General features: G+C 38.6%; 1 protein-coding gene across 2 annotated transcripts in view; it reads right to left on the bottom strand.

Annotated features, from left to right (window-relative positions):
- Positions 1-749: 749 nt before the first annotated feature.
- CPPED1 (calcineurin like phosphoesterase domain containing 1) overlaps positions 750-20,207 on the bottom strand; it is a 40,561-nt gene continuing 21,103 nt past the window's right edge. The window contains exons 3-4 of one of the 2 annotated variants that reach the window (XM_058816040.1): positions 16,092-16,514; positions 750-2,961 (exon numbers count right to left, since the gene is read on the bottom strand). In XM_058816040.1, coding sequence (XP_058672023.1) covers positions 2,729-2,961; positions 16,092-16,514 — 656 coding nt within the window. In that variant the 3' untranslated portion in view covers positions 750-2,728. The remainder of the gene's footprint in view (positions 2,962-16,091; positions 16,515-20,207) is intronic. The other variant, XM_058816039.1, reaches the window with a different exon arrangement.

The raw sequence follows: 20,207 nt of genomic DNA, 5'->3' as shown, positions 1-20,207 counted from the left end.
GGGCCCTGTGAAGCAGGGAAATGTTTAGGTTTTCCTGCTGCTGTTTGATTTGCTTATGTTAGATGTGTCTTCAGTTTCTCACAGCAGAATAAAACCAGCTGAGGATAATGTCTGGGAACACCAGACACTGGGAACCAAGGAGCTGAGCTGAGGTAAGAAAGGAACCATCAAGCAGTGACCATGGCACAGGCTGTCTGCAAATAGGGGTGCCAGGGGAGACTTTACTTCTGCCAGTGTAAAATGTGATTTTTAATGAGACATCAGGCGTTTAATTTCCGTCTCTAATCTCCAGGAGCTGAATACTCTGGCTCTATAAAAATATTACCTCTGTTAAAACCTGCAAGATGAGATGCTGGACCCAAATGCACTAAAGGCAGGCAGTAGGCAAACAGAGTGTACTATGTCTTAATGACTGTTTGGAAAGGTTCAGAAATAGTGTGTTCTTAAATTTGCTTACATTGAAGCTGGAAAACCAGTATTTCTCTCAAAAACTTTGTTTTCAGTCATTTGCCTCATGTTCACAAGTCTCCCCTCAGACTGTACTTAATTACAGTAGTATTTGGTTACCTTCACAGGTTCCTCTGCTGTTCTAATGTGAATTTTCCTCATTTAATAAGAGACATCCAAGTTTATCTCATCCTTTTAGCAGCCTAAGAGAAACCAAAATGAACTGGGTCACTTGATGTTTTTTAATCTCTGTCCAGCCTCAAGCCCACAGCAAAGGGAGGAGTCCCATGCTCTCTTGTTTCCTCAGCACTTTGAACTGTGAGTGACATCTTGCTTTAAAGGCAAGTGACAGGGAGTTACAATTACCAACCCTGCTGGAAGTACCAAAATAATGTCCTCAACATCAAAAGATGTTGTTTTAAATTATAATTAGGGTCTCCATGGGTGAATTGTTTCATCATTTAACATATTTTATTTTTCTTGACATAAACAAGATGAGGCATAGTGACAGCAAGAACCTCTGCCATTTCAAATTAGCTAAAGCATCAGTATTAATTCTTAACCAGCTAATTACACTAAGAAAAGTGAGGAAACATAATTTGTCATTTATGCTGGTAAAAAATCACATTTTCAGCTTATTTTTGTAACTTTTTACTACATACAGAAATGTCCAGCACAAACTATGGTTAAATATCCTTCCCATGATTGTATTATATAGCTACAAAATGTTCTCTCATTTTCCACATTCTACTGAAAATGAGACTGTGAAAACATTCAGCTAAGCAAAAGCAGCTGGAGAATAAAAGCAAAATCACCTCCTTTCTCTCTGAATCCAACATTACCTCTGCTCAAGCTGCTGCCATGGGGCTGCAGTCCCCAGGTGGGCCTGTCCTGGTGCAGGTAAAGCCACTTGCTGCAAGGCAAAGGTGATTTTACAGTCTCAGCAGTTCCATAAATCAGGCTTGAAGGAGACTCCTTGATAAACTGTTGTAACTAAAATGTAATTAAACTGACTCTTCAGCACAGCATTTCCTACCTTTCACCGTGTTTAAATACCTGTAATACCCTCTAGGGAACAGTGTTGTGTGTGAGTACATACATAAAACAGGACAGAATGCATTAATGGTGCTCTCTGTGTTCCTCCCTCTTCAGGTGCCAAAGCTGCACCAGCTCCAGTTCCAGATAACCCATGGCACGGATTGTAATGTGTTCAACTAAATACTTAAAAACCCCAACAGCTATGACTTAATTACATGAAGAATTTATTTGCAACAAATTAGAAACACTTGCTAAAAACAGAGGTGGATTGCAGCATGTAAACTATTTTATAAATTTTTTTTAAGACTTATTGCAGAAGAAAACACACTTTTTAGGATTTTCAATATTCTGTAGTATTCTGTATTGCCTTACAGTAAGGCACTCTACATTGCATTTGGAAATCAAAGTTTGTCTAGGAATCAACAAAGTGACTTCTGATTAAAGTATTCTGTACAGAATATTCTCCCCATGCAATTATTGCAACTTCCATAGCTAGAGCCAGGATATGTGCTAATTGAATGGCAGTGAAATTTCAAAATGGAAGTAGTTGTTTCACCCTTAGTTTCTGTCAGTGACATTTATATCAGCCTCATTTACAGACTTTTCATTATATAAAACTATATAATGGAAACTATAAAACTATATAACGTTATATAAAACTTTTTAACAGATATTACAGAAACCCAAGCTGTGACTGCAAACCAGAATGTGTTTGGTCTCCTATTGCTCCTGGCTCTGAAGAGCTAAGAAAATAAAGCATGGGAAATGGGAGAAAATATGACACCAATGTAAGAGGATATGATACAAAAATTGCTAAAATTCAGCAGTAGCCTGCTAATTTCACATTTTTTGAGATTTTTTTCTGTAAAATGTCCCCCATTTACATTGTCCAGAAGGTAACAGAAATTACTAAATTTACTGGTTTTGAAATACCCTCTCAAGTTAAAGGGTTATACAGACACCAGTTTCTCTGTAATAGGAAATTATTACCTAGGAGCAAAGTGAAATTCTCAGAACTGTACTTTTGAATCACACATTACCATATTAGCTCTGCTCTTCTCCCATATTCCTCATAGGTCTCATTTTCAAAAAGAAAAACATGTCAACAGCTTCCTTGTTATTTAGGACAACAACAAACTGAGACCTGTTCTGGGACACTGCAGTCAGAAATCTGAGTTCTGCTTGGGGAAACTTTAGGAAACTGTTTACATTTATCTAACAGAAAAATCTCTTTTGACACAGCCTACTTTTGCTTAGCAATCATATCCAGCAGCTCCTTCTCAATGCCATGGCTGCCCAGGTCAGTTAAGCTGTAGTATCTGTGCACCACCTTCTCCTCTGTCACAACCACCACCCGAAGGCCATGTGTATCCTTTCCCAGCTGACATCCTATAGCTGATGACACCACCATTTCCAGGCCTTTGTAGGACCCTCCAGCATTCCTGTGGTAATGCCCAGAAAATACAGCTCTAATGCCTGGTAAAGAAAAAAAACCAAAAGACAGAGTTTATATTTAGTTAGCACATTACAGGTGTCAGATTTACCTTCCTTCTTTAATGGCTCATTAAGCATAAAGTTGAAACTAAAACATTTACCCAAACTTGCATTTTCAACAAATAATTAGTAAACAGCATATTAAGCAGTAAACAGTATTCTAATAGTAATAAATAATTAATCAAACTTTGTGCTCCACCAGCTGTGTTTAGGGTGACTGGACTGTGAGCTCTTTATGCCCACTGCAAGGTGTGTTTGCTGTCTCCCCACTCCTTTGCCTAGAAAGAAGGGACAGTCCAGAAACAGCTGATTAAAATGAGATCCCTGCCCAGAGAATGACTGAAACACTGGCTGAAAGGCAAAGAGAGCAGAGCTGTATTTGTCAATTAGCATGAAGAAAATGTCCCAAGGAGAGCTTAAACCTCTACACCCAAGGCCAATGACCTTAAAAAAACTAAAGAGGCAAGACAAACAAGAAACACACATGAGAAGGTAAGTTGTAGTCATTTCACAAGACATTGAGGGTATCAAGATGGAACCAGAGCCAGGTACATCAAAGAAATCTAATAAAGCAGAAGTTTTAAGAAGAGGGAGAGAAAGAGGAGCAGCCAGGAAAGGAAAGATTGACATCTGCAAGAGTCAGGCTTGGAATGACATGAATTAACATTTATCATGTATGGGGACAAACAAGGCAGGTGACTCTGATCCCTCTCTATTTTTAATGACTTAAGGCTGTTCTGTTTCCTTTTTTTTAAGAAAAACACCAAAAAAACAGATTACTTATATTTTAGACTTCATTGGAGTAAAAAATATGGAGTTTTTACAGAAACTTTGAAACAATTTGAAATTAAATGAATTATGTCATCCTCACCTCCAAACCAGTAATTTCTACTTTTTGTTTCTGCTGTCTTGCAAACATAAACAAAGAAATGGGTAGAAGCTCTACTTGTTTCTCTGAATGGCCTTTTTGATTGTCTTTACAAATCAGATTCATGCTGCAAAACAGATTGACTTCATCTCCCTATATCTGATAAATTTTAACAAAATGCTTTTATTACTACAAAATGATGACACCTTGAGTCTGAGTAAAAAAACCAAACATCATCTTGTTGCTAAGTACTTCTCTTTCCTGTCAAAGAGAGGAAATCCCCTCACAAGAGTTGAGAATGCAGCTTCCTCCCTGGGAGAGAACATTCTGCCCTGGACAAAGCTTTTCATTCTCAGCTTATTCCACCTTCCTTTGCCATTTAGCCTTTCCAAGCTCTGCCCATAGCTGAGCAACACACTGAACAGCATTCAGAGTTTGGTAACAAAAATCTCATCAGTTTTCCTGCTAATTTAAGGTAGTGTATGTTTTATTTTAAATGGAAATGTGGAGTTAGCATAAATAGCTAGTTTTACAAACAAGATTTGGGATTATGTTTTGGCATGCTTGGTCCTTAGACCCGTGGTCCAGACTCTTACAGCTTCCTGAAGCTGCACCCAATGCCACTTTATACTGTTGTGCAATAGAAAAATTACTGGATCAGATGACTAAAAATAGTGGAAATTTTGTTGGCAGGCCAGAGAGGGGAATTTGTGAGACATTACAACCTTAAATGACATTTAAAAAATAAAAAGCTAGCAGCAACTGATTTTGCCTTCAGACAGCAGAAATCCTGGAAAATAGCAGAGGCAATTTAAAGCCAGAGAGCTGTAATGAGGAACATGCTGCAACTTCACATGGAAATCCTTATTTCTCTAGCCAGAAAAAACGTCCACATTTTCTCCTGCAGTAGATTTAGACCTCTTTCACAGAGATAAAGTGAAAAAGGAAGTAGGTGAACCCATCTTAAGACAGCTGGCTAACATCAATCCTTTGCTTTTGTAGGAGTGAGTGATCTGAAGACTGATATAAAATATATAAACTTGGCTCAAAGTATAGTTAAAAATTAAGCAACTTGGAAAGCAAAATATAAATTATTCTGCTGTGTGTCTGGTAAGAGCTACATGGGGTTTCATATTTCAAATCCAAGCCCTTCTCAAACAGCAAATGAGTCAATATGGAAAAGAGAGAATGAAGCCACCTGGTCACTGAGCAGTGGTACCAGGCCTTGTCAGCTCCAGCCTGTCTGCTCCCCTGTTTCAGTGTCTCAGGACTGATTATCCTGCAGTGGAACCACTCTGGCTGCTGCATGAGGTGACAAACACTGCAGGACAACTCTGGGAGCTTGCTGGCACCCAGCAAAACCGCTGAAGTGTTTTACATCTTGGGAGAAACCCAGCTAGAGTCCCTCAAAAGGCAGTGGTGGAATACAAAAGTCAGTGATGCTGCTACTGTAACAAGGTAACAAGGCCTCTTCAGTATTTTCCACTTTTTCTCTGGGTAAGCAGAACTACTTTAGTCTATGGAAAAAATTAAGAACAAGTAAGAATCATAAACTCTTGGTGAGGTGCAAACCCATGTGACACACTTTTAGTAACAGAAATAGGTACTTTGGAAGGGAATTAAGTTCTCTCTTTTTACTGGAAGAATCTGTGTCCTAAAGTAGCATCTTCCCAACATCCAGAGAATTTGACATTTTGATTGAAAAGAGGAAAAGAAGCCAGAGCTTTATGTCATCATTTGGTAAACCAAACCCTAAGTGTAAGTAGAAGGACAGAGGATACAAAAGTTATAAAGGAACTGTAGTTATGCTAAAGAAAACAAACGTTCCACTTGCCTCATAATTCAAGGAATAATTTTGAGAAACCCATCCTAGACAGAGACACACATCAGTAAAACATTTTGCTCAGACTTTAGTTTTCAGATACCCTTTAGTGCTAGTGCTACTACGAACTCATTATTGCTGGGTTCCAGGATGTTACACCTTGAACAAGGACACAAACAGGCACTGCTGGGGGCTGATGGAGGCTCACTGATGGGGTTTTTCTGCAGGAGCACTTTCAGCTGTGCTGCACCCACTCTGGGAGCTAGCACAAGGAGGAAAGCTGAACCAGTCACTGCAGTAACACCAGGATGACAAGCAGGCAATTTACTTTGCTCTTGCTTTTGATCTTTAACATAAAACGAATCTTAGAGATGTTTGCACTCAAATTTAATTTATTAATTTCAGATGTTTTTCTGAAGTAATAATGCCAAGTTGCTAGCAACAGACACCCCCACCCCTTCCCCCCCAACTCTGTGAGGAAAGAACAGTGTCCTGGCAGACCTTGTTTTTATAGCCCACTTTATCCCAGGTCAGTAAAATGCATCCAGTTATACACTGAAACATCCAGTCCCTTCCCACTACAGCAGAAGAAAAAAAGGTGGAGCAGTGATTTGTGTTTTATCATTGGGTTCTTAAACAGCAGCTGATATAAAAGCTGTATGAAATACTAAAGAACTCCTGTGTAAATAAATGTCCAAAGAACAGCACCTTCACAAGCATTCATTATTTCATTTTTTATGAAATACACAGTTATTTGAATTTAAATGTGACTGGAGGTTTCACAGTATCCATTTACTAAAAAAAGCTGGATCCATTACTGCAAGACACTATTCATACCTAATGGATTATTCATTAAAGAAAAAATGGATTTAAATCAGAATAAAGTAAAAATCTGTGCAGACAGTTACACTAAAAAAAAAGGCAAAACAATCCACACATCCTGCATCTGTGATCATCATCATCATCATCTGATGTCAGACTGCTTAACATGACACAGATTCCAGAGTATCTGCTAAGGAAAAAAGGTCTGAACTGCCAAATCAATTTTTTGATCAGGACAGGACTGGAAGCCAGAGATACAGAGCAGGCTTCACCCAGTGCTGGGTACCAGGTCTTGTTCTCTCTGTGCTAAAACTTTACTTGGGTCAAGAAAACATCTAAACCCACTGAGCTTCATGCCTGCTACCAAACATGACTTTTAACAATCAGTCAAAATGTGAAAAAAGTCAATGTCTTTGTAAAAAAGGTTAAGATACAGGAATTGCTTCTGATTTTAGCAAACCAAAGCTGTTCTCCTGCCACCCAATTTACCATCACTTTCTGATCAAGCACAAAATTTCCTTTTTATTTCTGATCTGAAAAAGCTAAATCTAAAAGACAAAAAGGTTTTCCTTTTCCAAAGATCTGATGATAACTATTTTTCCCTTCAGAATAATGCATCCCTACTAAAGAATGAAATACCTATTTTGGTTCAAGTTCTTTGAGCCCAGAGCAACCTACTTAGCAAAAATTATTCATGATGTAACAACAAACCCAAACAAGGATTGTTAGAGAGTCATGTGATGAGAGGTAATACTTAAATATGTTGATAAGCCTTTCACTTTTAATCAGCTCAGCCATGAAAAAAGCACATAAACACTTTGGTTTTATGCTGATTCAGAGACTGCATTATGGCCCTTGGGGCTGAGGCAAGGTAAGAGGGGAGTGCTGGGGAGTTACCAGCTCATGCAGTTTAGCATTCTGCCTTTGATGCTACCTGTTTCATAGGCAGAATCTTTACAGCACAACTTGATTTTAATAAAATTTCAAACTAAGTTCCTATTTTAATTTGGATACCTTTTTCCAAGTCAATATCACATTAGGAACACTTGACTCATGGTTTCTACTGCAGATATTTTTCAAAAGGAAATTCAAAAGTGCCTCTGAAGACTTTCCTCCCCTCTCATTTTCTGTGTCTGCTTTCTAAAGCCAGCTCTCCAAATAAGTAGCAGAGGTTCACCAAGCTCTTGTTGATTTGCATCTTCCTCACTTTATCAGCTTCGGGAAGTTGGACAATTTTTAACAATTTTTACCATTTCCTATTTTCACTTTCTCTCTTGGTTCTCTCTCGAGGCTCTGTGACCCACAGCAGCACAATGTATTAAAAGGATTACCCTGTCCTTTTCTTACAGAGAGGGTGTAACAGCTACTGTTCCACTGCCTCACTGCCTGACAGGGAAAGGTGTCTGAGGTCTGCTCTGGATGTGCACTGAAAAGGATCAGGAGATCCAAGGGATCAAAGCAGGCTCAGAAGCAGCTGCCTGTGTACAACCATCACATCCTCACAGGCTGCAGCAGCTCTGATTTTATAGAGATTATTCTCTGTAACTGTGGCCATCTTACAGCACTTCTGAGTTCCCAAGCAACCTAAAGCAGAGAAATGTTCTGAAAGAAACCAAGTCCTAACTGGAACAATCAGCACCTTTTTCAGCCCTGGAGATACTGAAGAAAATGAGAAGAAAACTTTAGCTATTGTTGTTAGCATACTGTTGATTTTATTCCTGACAAGAACCAGGTGAGAAAATAATTCATTACACAAAACAAACTACAACTGAGTGTTGTGCAGGAGGCAGTTTGTCTGTTAGCCGGAGAAGCTGAGATTATTTTACAGAATTTTGAAAGTGCAGCATAATCCTTCTACAAATTATCATTTATCACTCAGAAAAACCCTTCTGTGGCACCAGGGAAAAGGGTCAGCACGATTTTGATGCAATTGCACTGTAAGAGAACAAAGGCATTTCGCTGTGTCTCGTTCCCCTGGGTGAGAACATCCCTGTTGGAGCTTATTGTGCAACTGCAGTCCTGGAATTCCCAGACTCCCAAGTTCCCTTAACTTGGGACTCTACTGCTGTCTTCTGTAGCTTAGAAAAATGTAAGGACATGGAAGACTGGGCATGTTTTCAACTCCCCAGGAAGAAAGGGGACTCTGGCCTTTCTTCTCTGTGTGGCCAAACAAACAGCCATAACTTTTCTATTCAGCCTTTCTATTTCAGGAATAGTTAAATCATGTTAGTGTCTCATTTTAAACAAGAAATGCCAGCCAAATCATCTCTTTGCTTTATTAAACAAACAGGTGTATTCTGTAACATGCAACAGTATGATTTTGTGAAACAGGTAACACCTCTTAACTTCGTGAAAAATTTACTATTTTCTAGTTTAATTCAAGAAATACAGGCTGAGCCCAGTCTGTAGGGAAACTGAGTTGCAGAGACAGGGTGGAAAACAATGCATCCAGGTTTACCTTGAAAATCCCAAAGAAACATACCTGGGAAAGTTTTCCTCACATAATCAGATAATATTGGGTTGCAATTCAGACTTGAGCTAGTTTAAATTCCAGGGGTGTCTGACTCCAATTTCTGTAATTACACTCACTTCTATGGCTTGATTCCAAACCCCCTGAATTCAGAAGAAGCTGTTTTCCAGCTCTAGTTCCAAATGTACAAACCCCATTTTTGAGGCAACTTTGCTGTGTCCAAAATGTGAGAGACCTCACCTCAGCTGGAAATCAAACTGCTCAACCCAGCACTATGGACAGAGTAAAAATATAGGAAAAAATTACCAACATAAAAATAAACCGAAGAAAAGCAAGTAGATTTTCCAAATTAGGAGGAGAATGCCTGGAATAATCAGCATAGGCAATCAGTAGCATGCTTTATTTAGACTGAGCCTTCAATTAAATAAATGCTTTTCTCAGCAAAAGCAAATGAGACTGTAGAAGAAGGAGAAGGCTAAATTAGTGCAATATGAATGACATAATAAATATGTAATGGGTACAGTACAGACCTTGCCTCTCTTCCCATGCTCTCTGTAGAGAAATTGGGGAAAAAAAGTGGTTCTGACTGAACTATGAAATTCATCACATGGTTCAGATTGTCACCTTTAAGTGCTGATTAATGAACTATTTTTTACAGTAACTGCAGACATGAATCAATGTTCACTGCATTTCATGTACTGGTTGATGGCTCTCCACCCAGACTGCAGGTGAAGTTCACAGCAAACAAAAGGCAGCATTTCTTCAGAGAGCTGTGAAACATGAAATTCCCACATGCAGATCATTGTGAAAACTGGCAGTTTTCACAAATCAACTGAACAAATCTAGAGAGGAATCACTAAATTGCATTATGTTGGTAACATTAATATGATACAGCAAGTCCTCAAAAGAAAAAATCTTGGGGGTGGGAAGAGGCCTGGAAAAAAATACCATTATGCACTTTTCTATCCTGTGCCCTTCACAAGAGTTTGGGGAGTGGGAGCAGCAGGAGACTGGGCTATTGAGACCCTCACTCTTCTCCCATTACTCTGCTTTTCAGTTAGCTGTTCAAGTTTAATGATAAAATTAGATTTTAAATATAGTTATGTTTATCCAAAAATCCCTGGGTCACCACACAAATCTGTTTCTCAGTCAAGGACTGAAGAAAGAGAACAGACTAGAAAAAGCTGATCCTGGATACATTTGTCCCCAAAAGTGCAGGAGCTAGGGAGGAGCACCAGTAGAGCCAAAGCAGAAGCAAAAAGGTGGAGAGGCAGTTCTGTAAAGACATTAAATTGTATTGGAGGATCTGAATGCTATCAGCACTCTGGTATCCTGTCAGTTTTCAAAGAGAGGAGAACCAAGTAAGTATCCAGGCACAGGGAGATGCTACTCTGAGATGTGTGTACACCCCCACACAGGTTACAGTACACAGGTATTTTGTAAAAGGCAGTGTTTCTGGCAAATACAACCATTTAAGTCATATGGATAAAGTGATCTGAACATTTTCCCTGGAGTTTCAGGCACAAACTGGCTTTTCTTCCTCCCTTTCACTTGCAGAGTACAGCTGCTGTCTGAAGTGCTGAACAATGTGGTCGGTTCAAGAGTAATACCTGTTCTCTCAACAATTTTGCACTCCAAAATGATGTTCTTTCAGCTTCCCTACAAGTGCCACATTAACCATAGGCATTTTTTGCTGCACCTTTTTTCCTCCCCGGGCACGTGGTGTATCTCATCTTTTCAAGACTCCAGTGCTACACAAGGAATAATAATATTTAGAAGTCTTTGAAAACAAAATCTCTTCAGCGGAATAGAATTGATTTTATCTCATTGCAATTTCAGAGTGCTCCCATTGCCTCATCTGCCAAGCAGGTGTTACAGCAGCAAAGAAAGATGTGAAAGCATCAGTGACAGCACTGTTAACTGCTCACTGCTCAGCCAGCTCTCAGACTCTGTTATAAAAAACAACAAACCCCATAATTTCCCAACAGAGTACCAGAAGAAGGAAACAGTCCCACTGGTAAGTATTGGGGAACAACATCCTCTCTTTCATAAGCTCTTTGGTCAGCTCTCAGTAGCACACAGAATTATTTTGTGTAGCCCTTTTGAAGCTCTCTGTTGTTCCTCCTCAGAAGAGCTGTATGAATAAAAGAGAACTGAGTAATTAGAATTTACATTGCACAGCTCTATAAGCATCTCAATAGAAATACCCCATGCACTCTTGTTTGCAAACATTATCCTGCAAATATGCAGGAAACCTCTGCCTTAAATTTGCCAAAATTGTAGCCAAATTGTAGCCAAAAGAATCAGGAGTTTGGTGTGGCTGGTGGTCAGTTGGTCAGTGTAAGTAGGAGACCAAATATTATTTTGAAAAGTATATTGATGTTGAAAGCTACTTTCTGTAAGACAATACTAAATGGAGCTACGTAGAGAAGGATCTTGGTGTCACTTATTTTTCCTATATAATAAGGGGAGAAAAAACAGGCATAGCCAGAGGGTGATTCCAGATCACCTAATTAGAGCACTGGTCTAAATAAGCCTTTAGAGGTCCTGTCTCTAGAAGGTCACTGTTCTTCAAGTTCGTTGTGAATTCCTACTTTTTTCCATTTGAATGTGATGCTTTCTCACAGAGCTGGAACAAACCCCAAACAGTCCTGGATTGCTGTGTGCTCTAAGGATCAAGAAGAAGCTTTAGTCCAGTGGATAAAACTAATTTAAAATTTTTTTCTAAGAAAAAATATCACTTAATGTCCTTACAGAATATATGTGTATTGAATTTGCTGCTGAATTTCTGGAAAACAATTTTAAAAATCTATGTTTGTGTATGTCCATGCAAGATTTCCAGTACCATACCTGGGAAATTTCTTACATAGAATATATCAAATGTGGTCACTCTACCTGGGCCATAAGTTCATAATTGCAATCTTGAAAGAGGTTGATCTAAATCACTGAAGTTGAGAGTATTTAAATTATCTTAAATACTGACACATAAGCAATGAGATTACTCACTCAATGTATGGGCTTTGCCAAAATCGAGGTCTCAATGGCAGGAAGATGAAAATATTACTCCCCTGTCAACTCTGATTACACAACAAAGAAAATAATGAAACATAGCATATGTTGTCTGGTAAATTTTAGAAACAACAGCTTTCAACACTCCATGCTTTAATTCTGTGCTCAAATATATCTCAGCTGTGGATGTTCTGAGAGCTTCTTCTTCTTTTAACACTGCTCTCCTGTCACAACATTTCTAAGAGGAGAATGTAGATATATCACACACTTTTAATGAGTAAAGGTGTTAGAAGTTACAGCACCTCCAGTCACAAATATAATGAAAAAATATACCATTTAATGAAGTTAGGTTGTTATTTTTGCCCCTATGTGCACATTAAATACTTTTAACCACATCTGAAAAATTGCTTTGAAGACACTTGGATGAATTTAAAGCTTTTTAATTAAAAAAAGCTGAAGACTGTAGGGAATTTCCTTCTGTATATTTCTATCTCTGGTCTAGTTATTTTCTTTAAGATGCATCTCAGCTACATAGACAACATATTCTTAATCTAACTGTGAAACAAGATCTCTTTTCAACCCTGTTGGTGAAAAACCATCTATTAATTTAGGTTTTATTCAACAGAGCTGCTAAACATGTTTAGACATTTCCTTAAATGCTTTAGTTGATTTGTGCCATTAAGAAACATTTATTGCTATATTGTATTACCTAATATAAGTAATGCTCAGTGTGTCAGTGATGGTTCTAAGGACAAAAAGTGTTTAAAAGACTGTATATAGCTCACCAAAAATATACATACTTTTCAGGTCATAGAAAAAATATTTAATGTCCTAAGAAAATTTTACTGGAATGAGGTATGCAAGAAAAAGCAGGTCTTCTATTACATAAACTGCCTGATTTGAAAACTTAATTTGCTGCTTTGTTTAGCTTTGTTTGCTTTGCTGCTTGCTATGTTTGTCAAAGACACATGACTTGCAGACCAGATTTTTTGGCTAGACAATTACTATTTCTTTATTTTCCCTACAATGCTAAGAGGAAACCTATTTATATCAGCACTGTAAAATCCTTAAAAGCTGAATATGCATTTCTTGCAGCAGAGTCGAGTGACTCCAGCAGATCTCACAGATGAGAACGTCAGGTCAGCTCTTTCACAGCTCTTGCACACGGGATTTTTCTGTACTTAATGTCTGCATGTGGAAGAGACAGAGCTTGACAACTTTGGCTTAACTTGCAGAAGTTATTCCAATACACCTTCAGAAAGGTATCTCTGCTTAAATCCTAAACTCTGCTCTCAGCTGAGTTGGTTTTCACTGTGACCAAAATCACATTTTCAAGGACAACAGTTCTTGTGATGCTCTTAAAAAACCCATGGTCTAGCAGGATTTCTTACACATGCAGCTTACAAGTATGGTTTAACTTTGCACAGTAGTAATACATATTTACAAGTGCCAGATTTTCAATTATAAATATTTATCATAAGGACATGATTTTATCTTTAATTAGCCCAACTGTTAAGGACACTTCTAATGTGAGAAATGCAATTCAGTATTTCATACCAGATGTAGCCTCTACAGTTAGTCTTTTATCTCTGCTTGTAATGAGCAGATACTTACAACAAAACCATTCTATAACAAGGGAGCAATTAGAAAATAATAACTACAGAAGGTCTGGGCTTTGGAATGAAAATAAAAATTTTCTGAAGTTGCATACCTCAGTTTAAAGCACCTGTGACCATATGACCAATATGACCATACTTTAATTATCTATTTCCTACACAATCCATATGAATTTCTTTGTTCTCTGTTCTTGACTAGATTATCTTTCCTTTCCTGTACCTCTCTAACCTGCTGAGTTATGCCTCCATGTCTGACACTTCTAGAAAATTATAAACATGTGAACTGGGGTAATTCCAGGTTCGATCCTGGGTTATAAACAACTGAAATATGATGCCCATCTTATAACGCTAAACACCCTAAACCATGCATGTCACTGACATAATGACACAACAAATATGGTTACAAGCATTGAAACAGCAAGAGGCAGAAGGAAGGGAGGAAGGAGGGACAGGTGACAGGTTGGGGAAAAAGAATAGGGTAGCCTGGTGGTCTCCTAAAAAGGCACACTGACTTTTTTTCCAGAATAGTTACACCAAATTTCTAAATTTAAAAAAGCAAAGTATGTTGGGATTTCATTGGCAATATCCTGTGTTTTAATCCTCCAAGAATGTATGAAATGAACTGGGGAAAAACCAGTTTCATGTCTAATGATGTGCTAAACTTGATTGTTTTTTAGCAAAGCAGAGGTTCAGAAAACAAGCGTTGTCCTTGCATCTCTGTGCCTCTACAGCATCATGCCAACAGCCTCTCTGCAACCCACTGAGACCTCAGTGGTCTCACAAAAGCTGCTCTTAAACAGAATAATAAAATAGAAACAGAACGCACCTGTTACTAAGGTAACTCTGAGCCAACTTCTGATTCTGCTCATTTTTCTCAGCAGTCTGAGTTACTGAGCTGCTTGTTCTCTATATTCATTTCATTAGCAAAATGTTTGATTATTGACTTGCAAACGTTACCTATTGAGTCAGTGTATAGTAAGGAGCATGCCAAAGATCAGTGTTTAAACACACTCATTAGGAACCAAACAACTTATTAGAGATGGGAATGAGGGACACAAGGAGAAATGATGGAGGGAACAGAAAGGTGGCACAGAAAGGAGTTTGGGAATTTCTTCCCTGGAGTTGTATTGCTCATTGCCATTCCACACCTTTCCCCCATCATTTGAAGCCTTCCCAACTTCTGCTTAAGCCTCTGCACACCCTTCTAAGAAACACCACAATGTAACAACAATGTTACAGTGATAATGTTTCTTTCACCTCTTGATGAATTATGTTCCCAGTACTGAGTGTTGTTAGTAAACCAACTGGATGACAGAAAATCCTAGCAAAGAACTGTTTTGGTTCCCACATTAATGCCAGTTTCCTGGGATACACTCATGAACTAGGATGTGCTGCAGTCCATGGTACACAGGCAGCCACAGCTGCCCAGCTCTCCAAGAGCAACACTTCCCACTATATTAACACTAACACAAAAATGGAAAGATATGAGGTGTTCTCAGCGTGTCTCCTTATGGGGAAAAAAATCCCACTTGTAAATCTTGAATCTGCAAATATATCAGTGCCCTGGAGAGCCCTCAGATAGCTGTGAATTTTGGCCCTACTGATTGGAAACAGTAGGAGACTGAGAGCTTGGAAATTAGGCTGAGTTGGATGAGGCCAGGCTTAACAATTAGATGGTAAATTGGGAAAAAGATCATAAAAAATTTGCATTGTTCAGCAATCCAAATAATGTGCTCTCTTATAGATACAGAGAAAATGACATTGTGATGCAGCGATGGCAGGATGGCAGGAAATTCTGAGGGACTGGCACACTCCAGGAACATGAAGGCAATTACCAGGAAACAATGGGAACAGCATGGAGGAGTAGCTGTGTACTGTGTCTGTCTCCATGGCGCTCAAGTGGCATCACACAAAGCTGAGGGGTTTGGTACAATTACTCATTTAGCACATGCTCCACCTGCCCTTCATCCCAGACATGGCCCCTATTAGAAAGGGATGTGCAAAGGACTGATTTTAGCAGAGCAAGACTTGTTTTAACACTGAATAAATCTGGGGTGCATTACACTCTTGGTTTAAAATTGGCTCAGTGTGGGAGAAAGCAACCTCCAAGGTAATTCTGAATTCTGTTTCCATGTTTTATGTAAAACATAAATTCTGTAATTTTCTCCTATGGCAATACCTGATCTTCCCCTCTGTAGGCAGGAAAAACTCAGGTTGTCTTGTATCTGTCAGTACTTGAAAAATGGAAACCTTGCTATTTATGCTAAGGAATTTTTCATGTTTAGCTTTTTACTTCTCACTCAAAGTTTTAAATTTTGTCCAGTACTTTTTACAGGTGAGTAGATTCAGTTGATAATTCTGATCTATGGGAAACAATGAGGCTTATAAGCTGTATTCAAAAATTCCTTGAAAACAGTACCATTTAAATTAAATGTATTTTGTCTGGCAGCAGAGCCATTACAATTTGAAACAAAAATTCAAGAGTAGGAAAGTTTGAGAAAATACCTGCTTTATGAAACTTTTCCATTATCTGCTGGCGAACTGATTTCTCCAAGTTGAAGTAATCATCATCTTCATCAGGTTGGCTCAGAAACAGAGGGATGTGCTGAAACACAATCATGTGCTTGCATTTCTGCTTTGCAGCAACAGCCAGCTGCTCATCGAGCCAGGCATCCTGAGCTTGCCTTAACTCAGGGCACTTGGAAGAATCAAAGTATAGCTGAGAATTCAACACAAGAAAGAAAACACCTCCAACCCAAAAGCTGAAGTAGTCATCTCCCCAGTTCTGGCAATAATCATCTATGGTTTCTCTGGATGGAGTATTGCCAATATCATGATTCCCACTGACAAATACCAGTGGTATGTCCTGGTCAGTGTTTTTCAGAACATTCTTTAAATCTTGCTCTTGGTTTTTTTTCCATCGGGTTCCTAAAGAAAAAAAAAATACAAAACATTTGAGTGTTTATGTTTTTTTCTCACCTTCATTGTTAGGTTTTGTTTATGGAACTGTGCTTAGGAAGAAAATATTGTGTATAAGATGTAATCATGATGAAAACATCTCCACTTTATCCCTGTGCATCCACCCAGCCCAGTCCCTCCCTTCCCAAGGCTGCAGCCATTTCCAGGAGGTGCCCTGAAGGCAGGCCCTGGACAGCACCCAGCAGAGAGCACAGCAGAAGGTGATGCCATGGCCACTGCTTTGCACCAGGAGCTGCAGCTGATTCTTTTCATCCACAGACTCATGATGTGCTGAAAAAATGCAGCACCTTTGGATGGTGCAACAGCACAAGGGTAAAAACCAGGCCAACTTCTGGCTTATATTTTATGGCTGTGCAACAAAATTAAAGGTTGTTGTTCATTGTTTTGATTTTTTTTTCATGACAAGAACTATTTTAACAGCAAAAATTTAATCAGTGTCTTGTGATGACTTATTTATTGATGAGTCTCTTTTAATAATAAGAATGCCATTAAATTGAAAAAAAATAGTTGTTTACTTGACTAGTTTTCCCTGCAATTTATTTATATTCATATGCATATCCATACAGGTACTCTTCTGGATGTCAGGAATTTGTCATAGCCTACAAAGATTTATTGTATTGACAGATTGACTTACAATCACCGAAAAAATTCAGAAAGGAAGTTTTAAAAGGGGAGGTATTTTACTCTAATGATTACAGAGGTTTTCCTATGTTTTCTAAGGACTTGTCTTTAACTAGAGGCCATTGACAAGATTATTATTAATTAATTAAATGAACACGTATAAATTGGTTTTGTCCTGCAATACATAACACACATAGAGCGTGGGCCCATTTCACAAATAATAACTCCATTTTTTAACCAAAAGCTGTAACAGGATTTTTACAAGAACTCTGAATTCAGGTTTCTAACATACACAGGTCTGTGCCAATCAATGGTGTACTTTTAATTGTGTTTTTTACACATACCTTATACACAGAAATGCATAAATGGCTTCCTGTACTGCAATTCCTGTATTTTATGAGATAAAAGGGGTTTTTACAATTTCTTCAAAATACTCATGATGAATATGTTGACAAACACTGACCCTTATTAACAAACACTTTATTTTATATACCCTACAGTTATAGGCTTTAGTACCACGTTATTGCTGTTACCAGAATTCTACAGCTTTATAAAAATACTGAGAAAAAAACCCCATATTAGGTATAAATTGTGGCTAAATGTAAGGACATTGATATGAGGTGCATTAAGTCAAAATCCACAACTCTCTTGGGTTTAACTGCTGGAGGGTAGAAAGTTATTGTAGGAAAATCTTTGAGTAACTTGACAAATACTGAGCATATGATACCCAGGGGAGTCTGGAAAGTACTGGAGAGCAGATCACTTTTTGGGGTATATTAATGGTCAGTTTAGGCTGTTCTTGTTAATCCCAGAAAAAAAAACAGGGCAAATAACATTTATATTACTTGGAGATGCTGAATTCTTAGAAATAAAACAAGAAATTCAAATAAACCTGGCACACTGCTGTCCACAGGGTAAGGAACCTGGCTGAGAGTGCTGCTTTTACTGCCACTTCCCATTTTCCTATGGAAAGAGTTGGACATTTCAAGCTCTAAATATGAAAATATATGGGGGAGGAGGGTGGGGAAATGCAAAGGGGGAAGGCTCTGTTCAGATCCATGTAAACACATTACACCATGTTAAACTCCATGCTATCACTTTGGGAAATTTAGCTAACAGTTGCAGAGTATAAAGACATTTATGCAAAAGTTACAGAAATAATTTGCAGAATTATGTATACCTCTTCCCAGTGGTGAAATTCAAGCTCTAGAGACTAACACTTAGATTAGATTTGTCGACAGCAGGGCACTGATTCCCTCATTTAATGAAATATTATTTCTATAGCAACAGAGAAACATATTCAGTGTTTATTGCAGAAAACAGATTGCTCAAAATGGAAAACAAGGTCTCTGCCCAACAGCCTAGGAAATCCTACTAAGGAGAGATTGGTTTAGAACAACTGCATCTTGGCTTGACCTGCTTGGCAGAAGGTCAAAACAATTTCAAAAGAAGAGAATCCCACAGAGATTAAGGTGGGGTAAAGTGGAGGAATGTCTCAGGACCCCTTGTACAGTGCTGGAGAGGAAGGGCTCAGCTGTCCCAGCAGCCCTGAGCTGCACCACCACAACACACAACACACAATGTGTGCCACTGCAGCCCTCCTGAGGCACCTCCCCAATTTACGTCTGAGGTAAGGAACAGGTAAAGAGGACAAAGACAGTGCTAAAGAAGAAAGCCACTGGAAAATTAAAGTGGTCCCTGCCACAGCATAAAAAATATCCTTTTAATCTCTCTCAGGCACAGAGCTATAATATCTAATTATTCCAATTTTTATGAAGAACATTTCTGTTTGATGGAGATGTATTTCTTTGGCTTAGAGGGAGCTTTGCTGTAGGTGAATAGGAAAATAATATAGTGCCAAAAGGCAATACTTAGAAAAAATTATTTGTGAAGTGCCAGGGTAGATGCAAGTGAAATAAATTTCTGTGATGTTTATCCTGGCATCATCTGCAGTGACATTTTTAAATTCCAGGCCACAATTCTCTGTCTTTATGCTAGGTAGTGTAAATAAAGTTTTGCCCTGAGATAAATTATTTCACAAATTAATAGCCCATAAAGGGCAGCTTAGCTTTTATGAAAAACATGAAAGTGAGAACTGTTGCTGGTGCAGTTGTGTGCAATTTTGCACAGCTTCCCAGCCTATCACTTTTGAAAGCTGAGTGATGTGAACAGGAGCATGAAGGTGCAATGTCACCATGCCTGTTGTTTCCTGCTGTGTATCCCTGTTTGCCTCAGCAGCTCCAGTGTTCTGTCCTGCACTGCTTAAAGGAACCAAGACAAGCAGCCTTCTTCACACACTGAAAGAGCAGATTTCAAGACAGTACTTTTACAGCACTTTTGCTAGAGCTGTCTTCAGTCAGCAGAATTACAGATTATTCTACCAAAGAAATAATCCTATAGGTACTAATCCTTAGTTACAATTTCCTTTGGTACTCCACAGAAGGGAGTGCCACTGTAAGACTGGGTTGGGTTTAGCTTTTGTAAGGCACCAGCTTTTAAAAACAACTTAGAGCATTGTTACCCCCCAAGCTGTATCTGCAATGCTGATGGCAATTTTTGTACAACACAGTCCTTCCTGTACAGTAACCCCCAACAACACTGTAACTTTTCCTCCAGAAGTATTCCAAATGAAAAATTATCAATTAATTAACAACAGTACCAGTTTTTCTACTGATATGAATCAGGAGGGGGAAGGGGGGGGATTATGATGCCATTATGAGGTGGTACCCCCAAGCATTCCTGGCTTGGTGTTAGGTGAAGTCTGAGTACTCCCCCCAAGGTAAGAGAAGCCTTTAGCTCAGACATCTTCAAATAATTTAACAATATGCAAAAATGTGGCACAATAATTTCCTGGATTTCTCATTACTTGCTCTCTGTATTTTAATGTATCTTAAGTGTCCCAAACTTAGAAGAGCTGCAATCACATTGTTTTTAATGGAAAGTACAAATTTTCAGTTTGAAGAAGAAAAAAAAAGAAAAATCAAGTTTTATGCCAGCAACACTCTTGAAAGGCCCTGATGT

Source organism: Ammospiza caudacuta, chromosome 17 (assembly GCF_027887145.1).
Source record: "Ammospiza caudacuta isolate bAmmCau1 chromosome 17, bAmmCau1.pri, whole genome shotgun sequence".
NCBI lineage: Eukaryota > Metazoa > Chordata > Aves > Passeriformes > Passerellidae > Ammospiza > Ammospiza caudacuta.
Note: the sequence above shows the minus strand (reverse complement) of the source record. Positions and strands in the feature narration are given on the sequence as shown.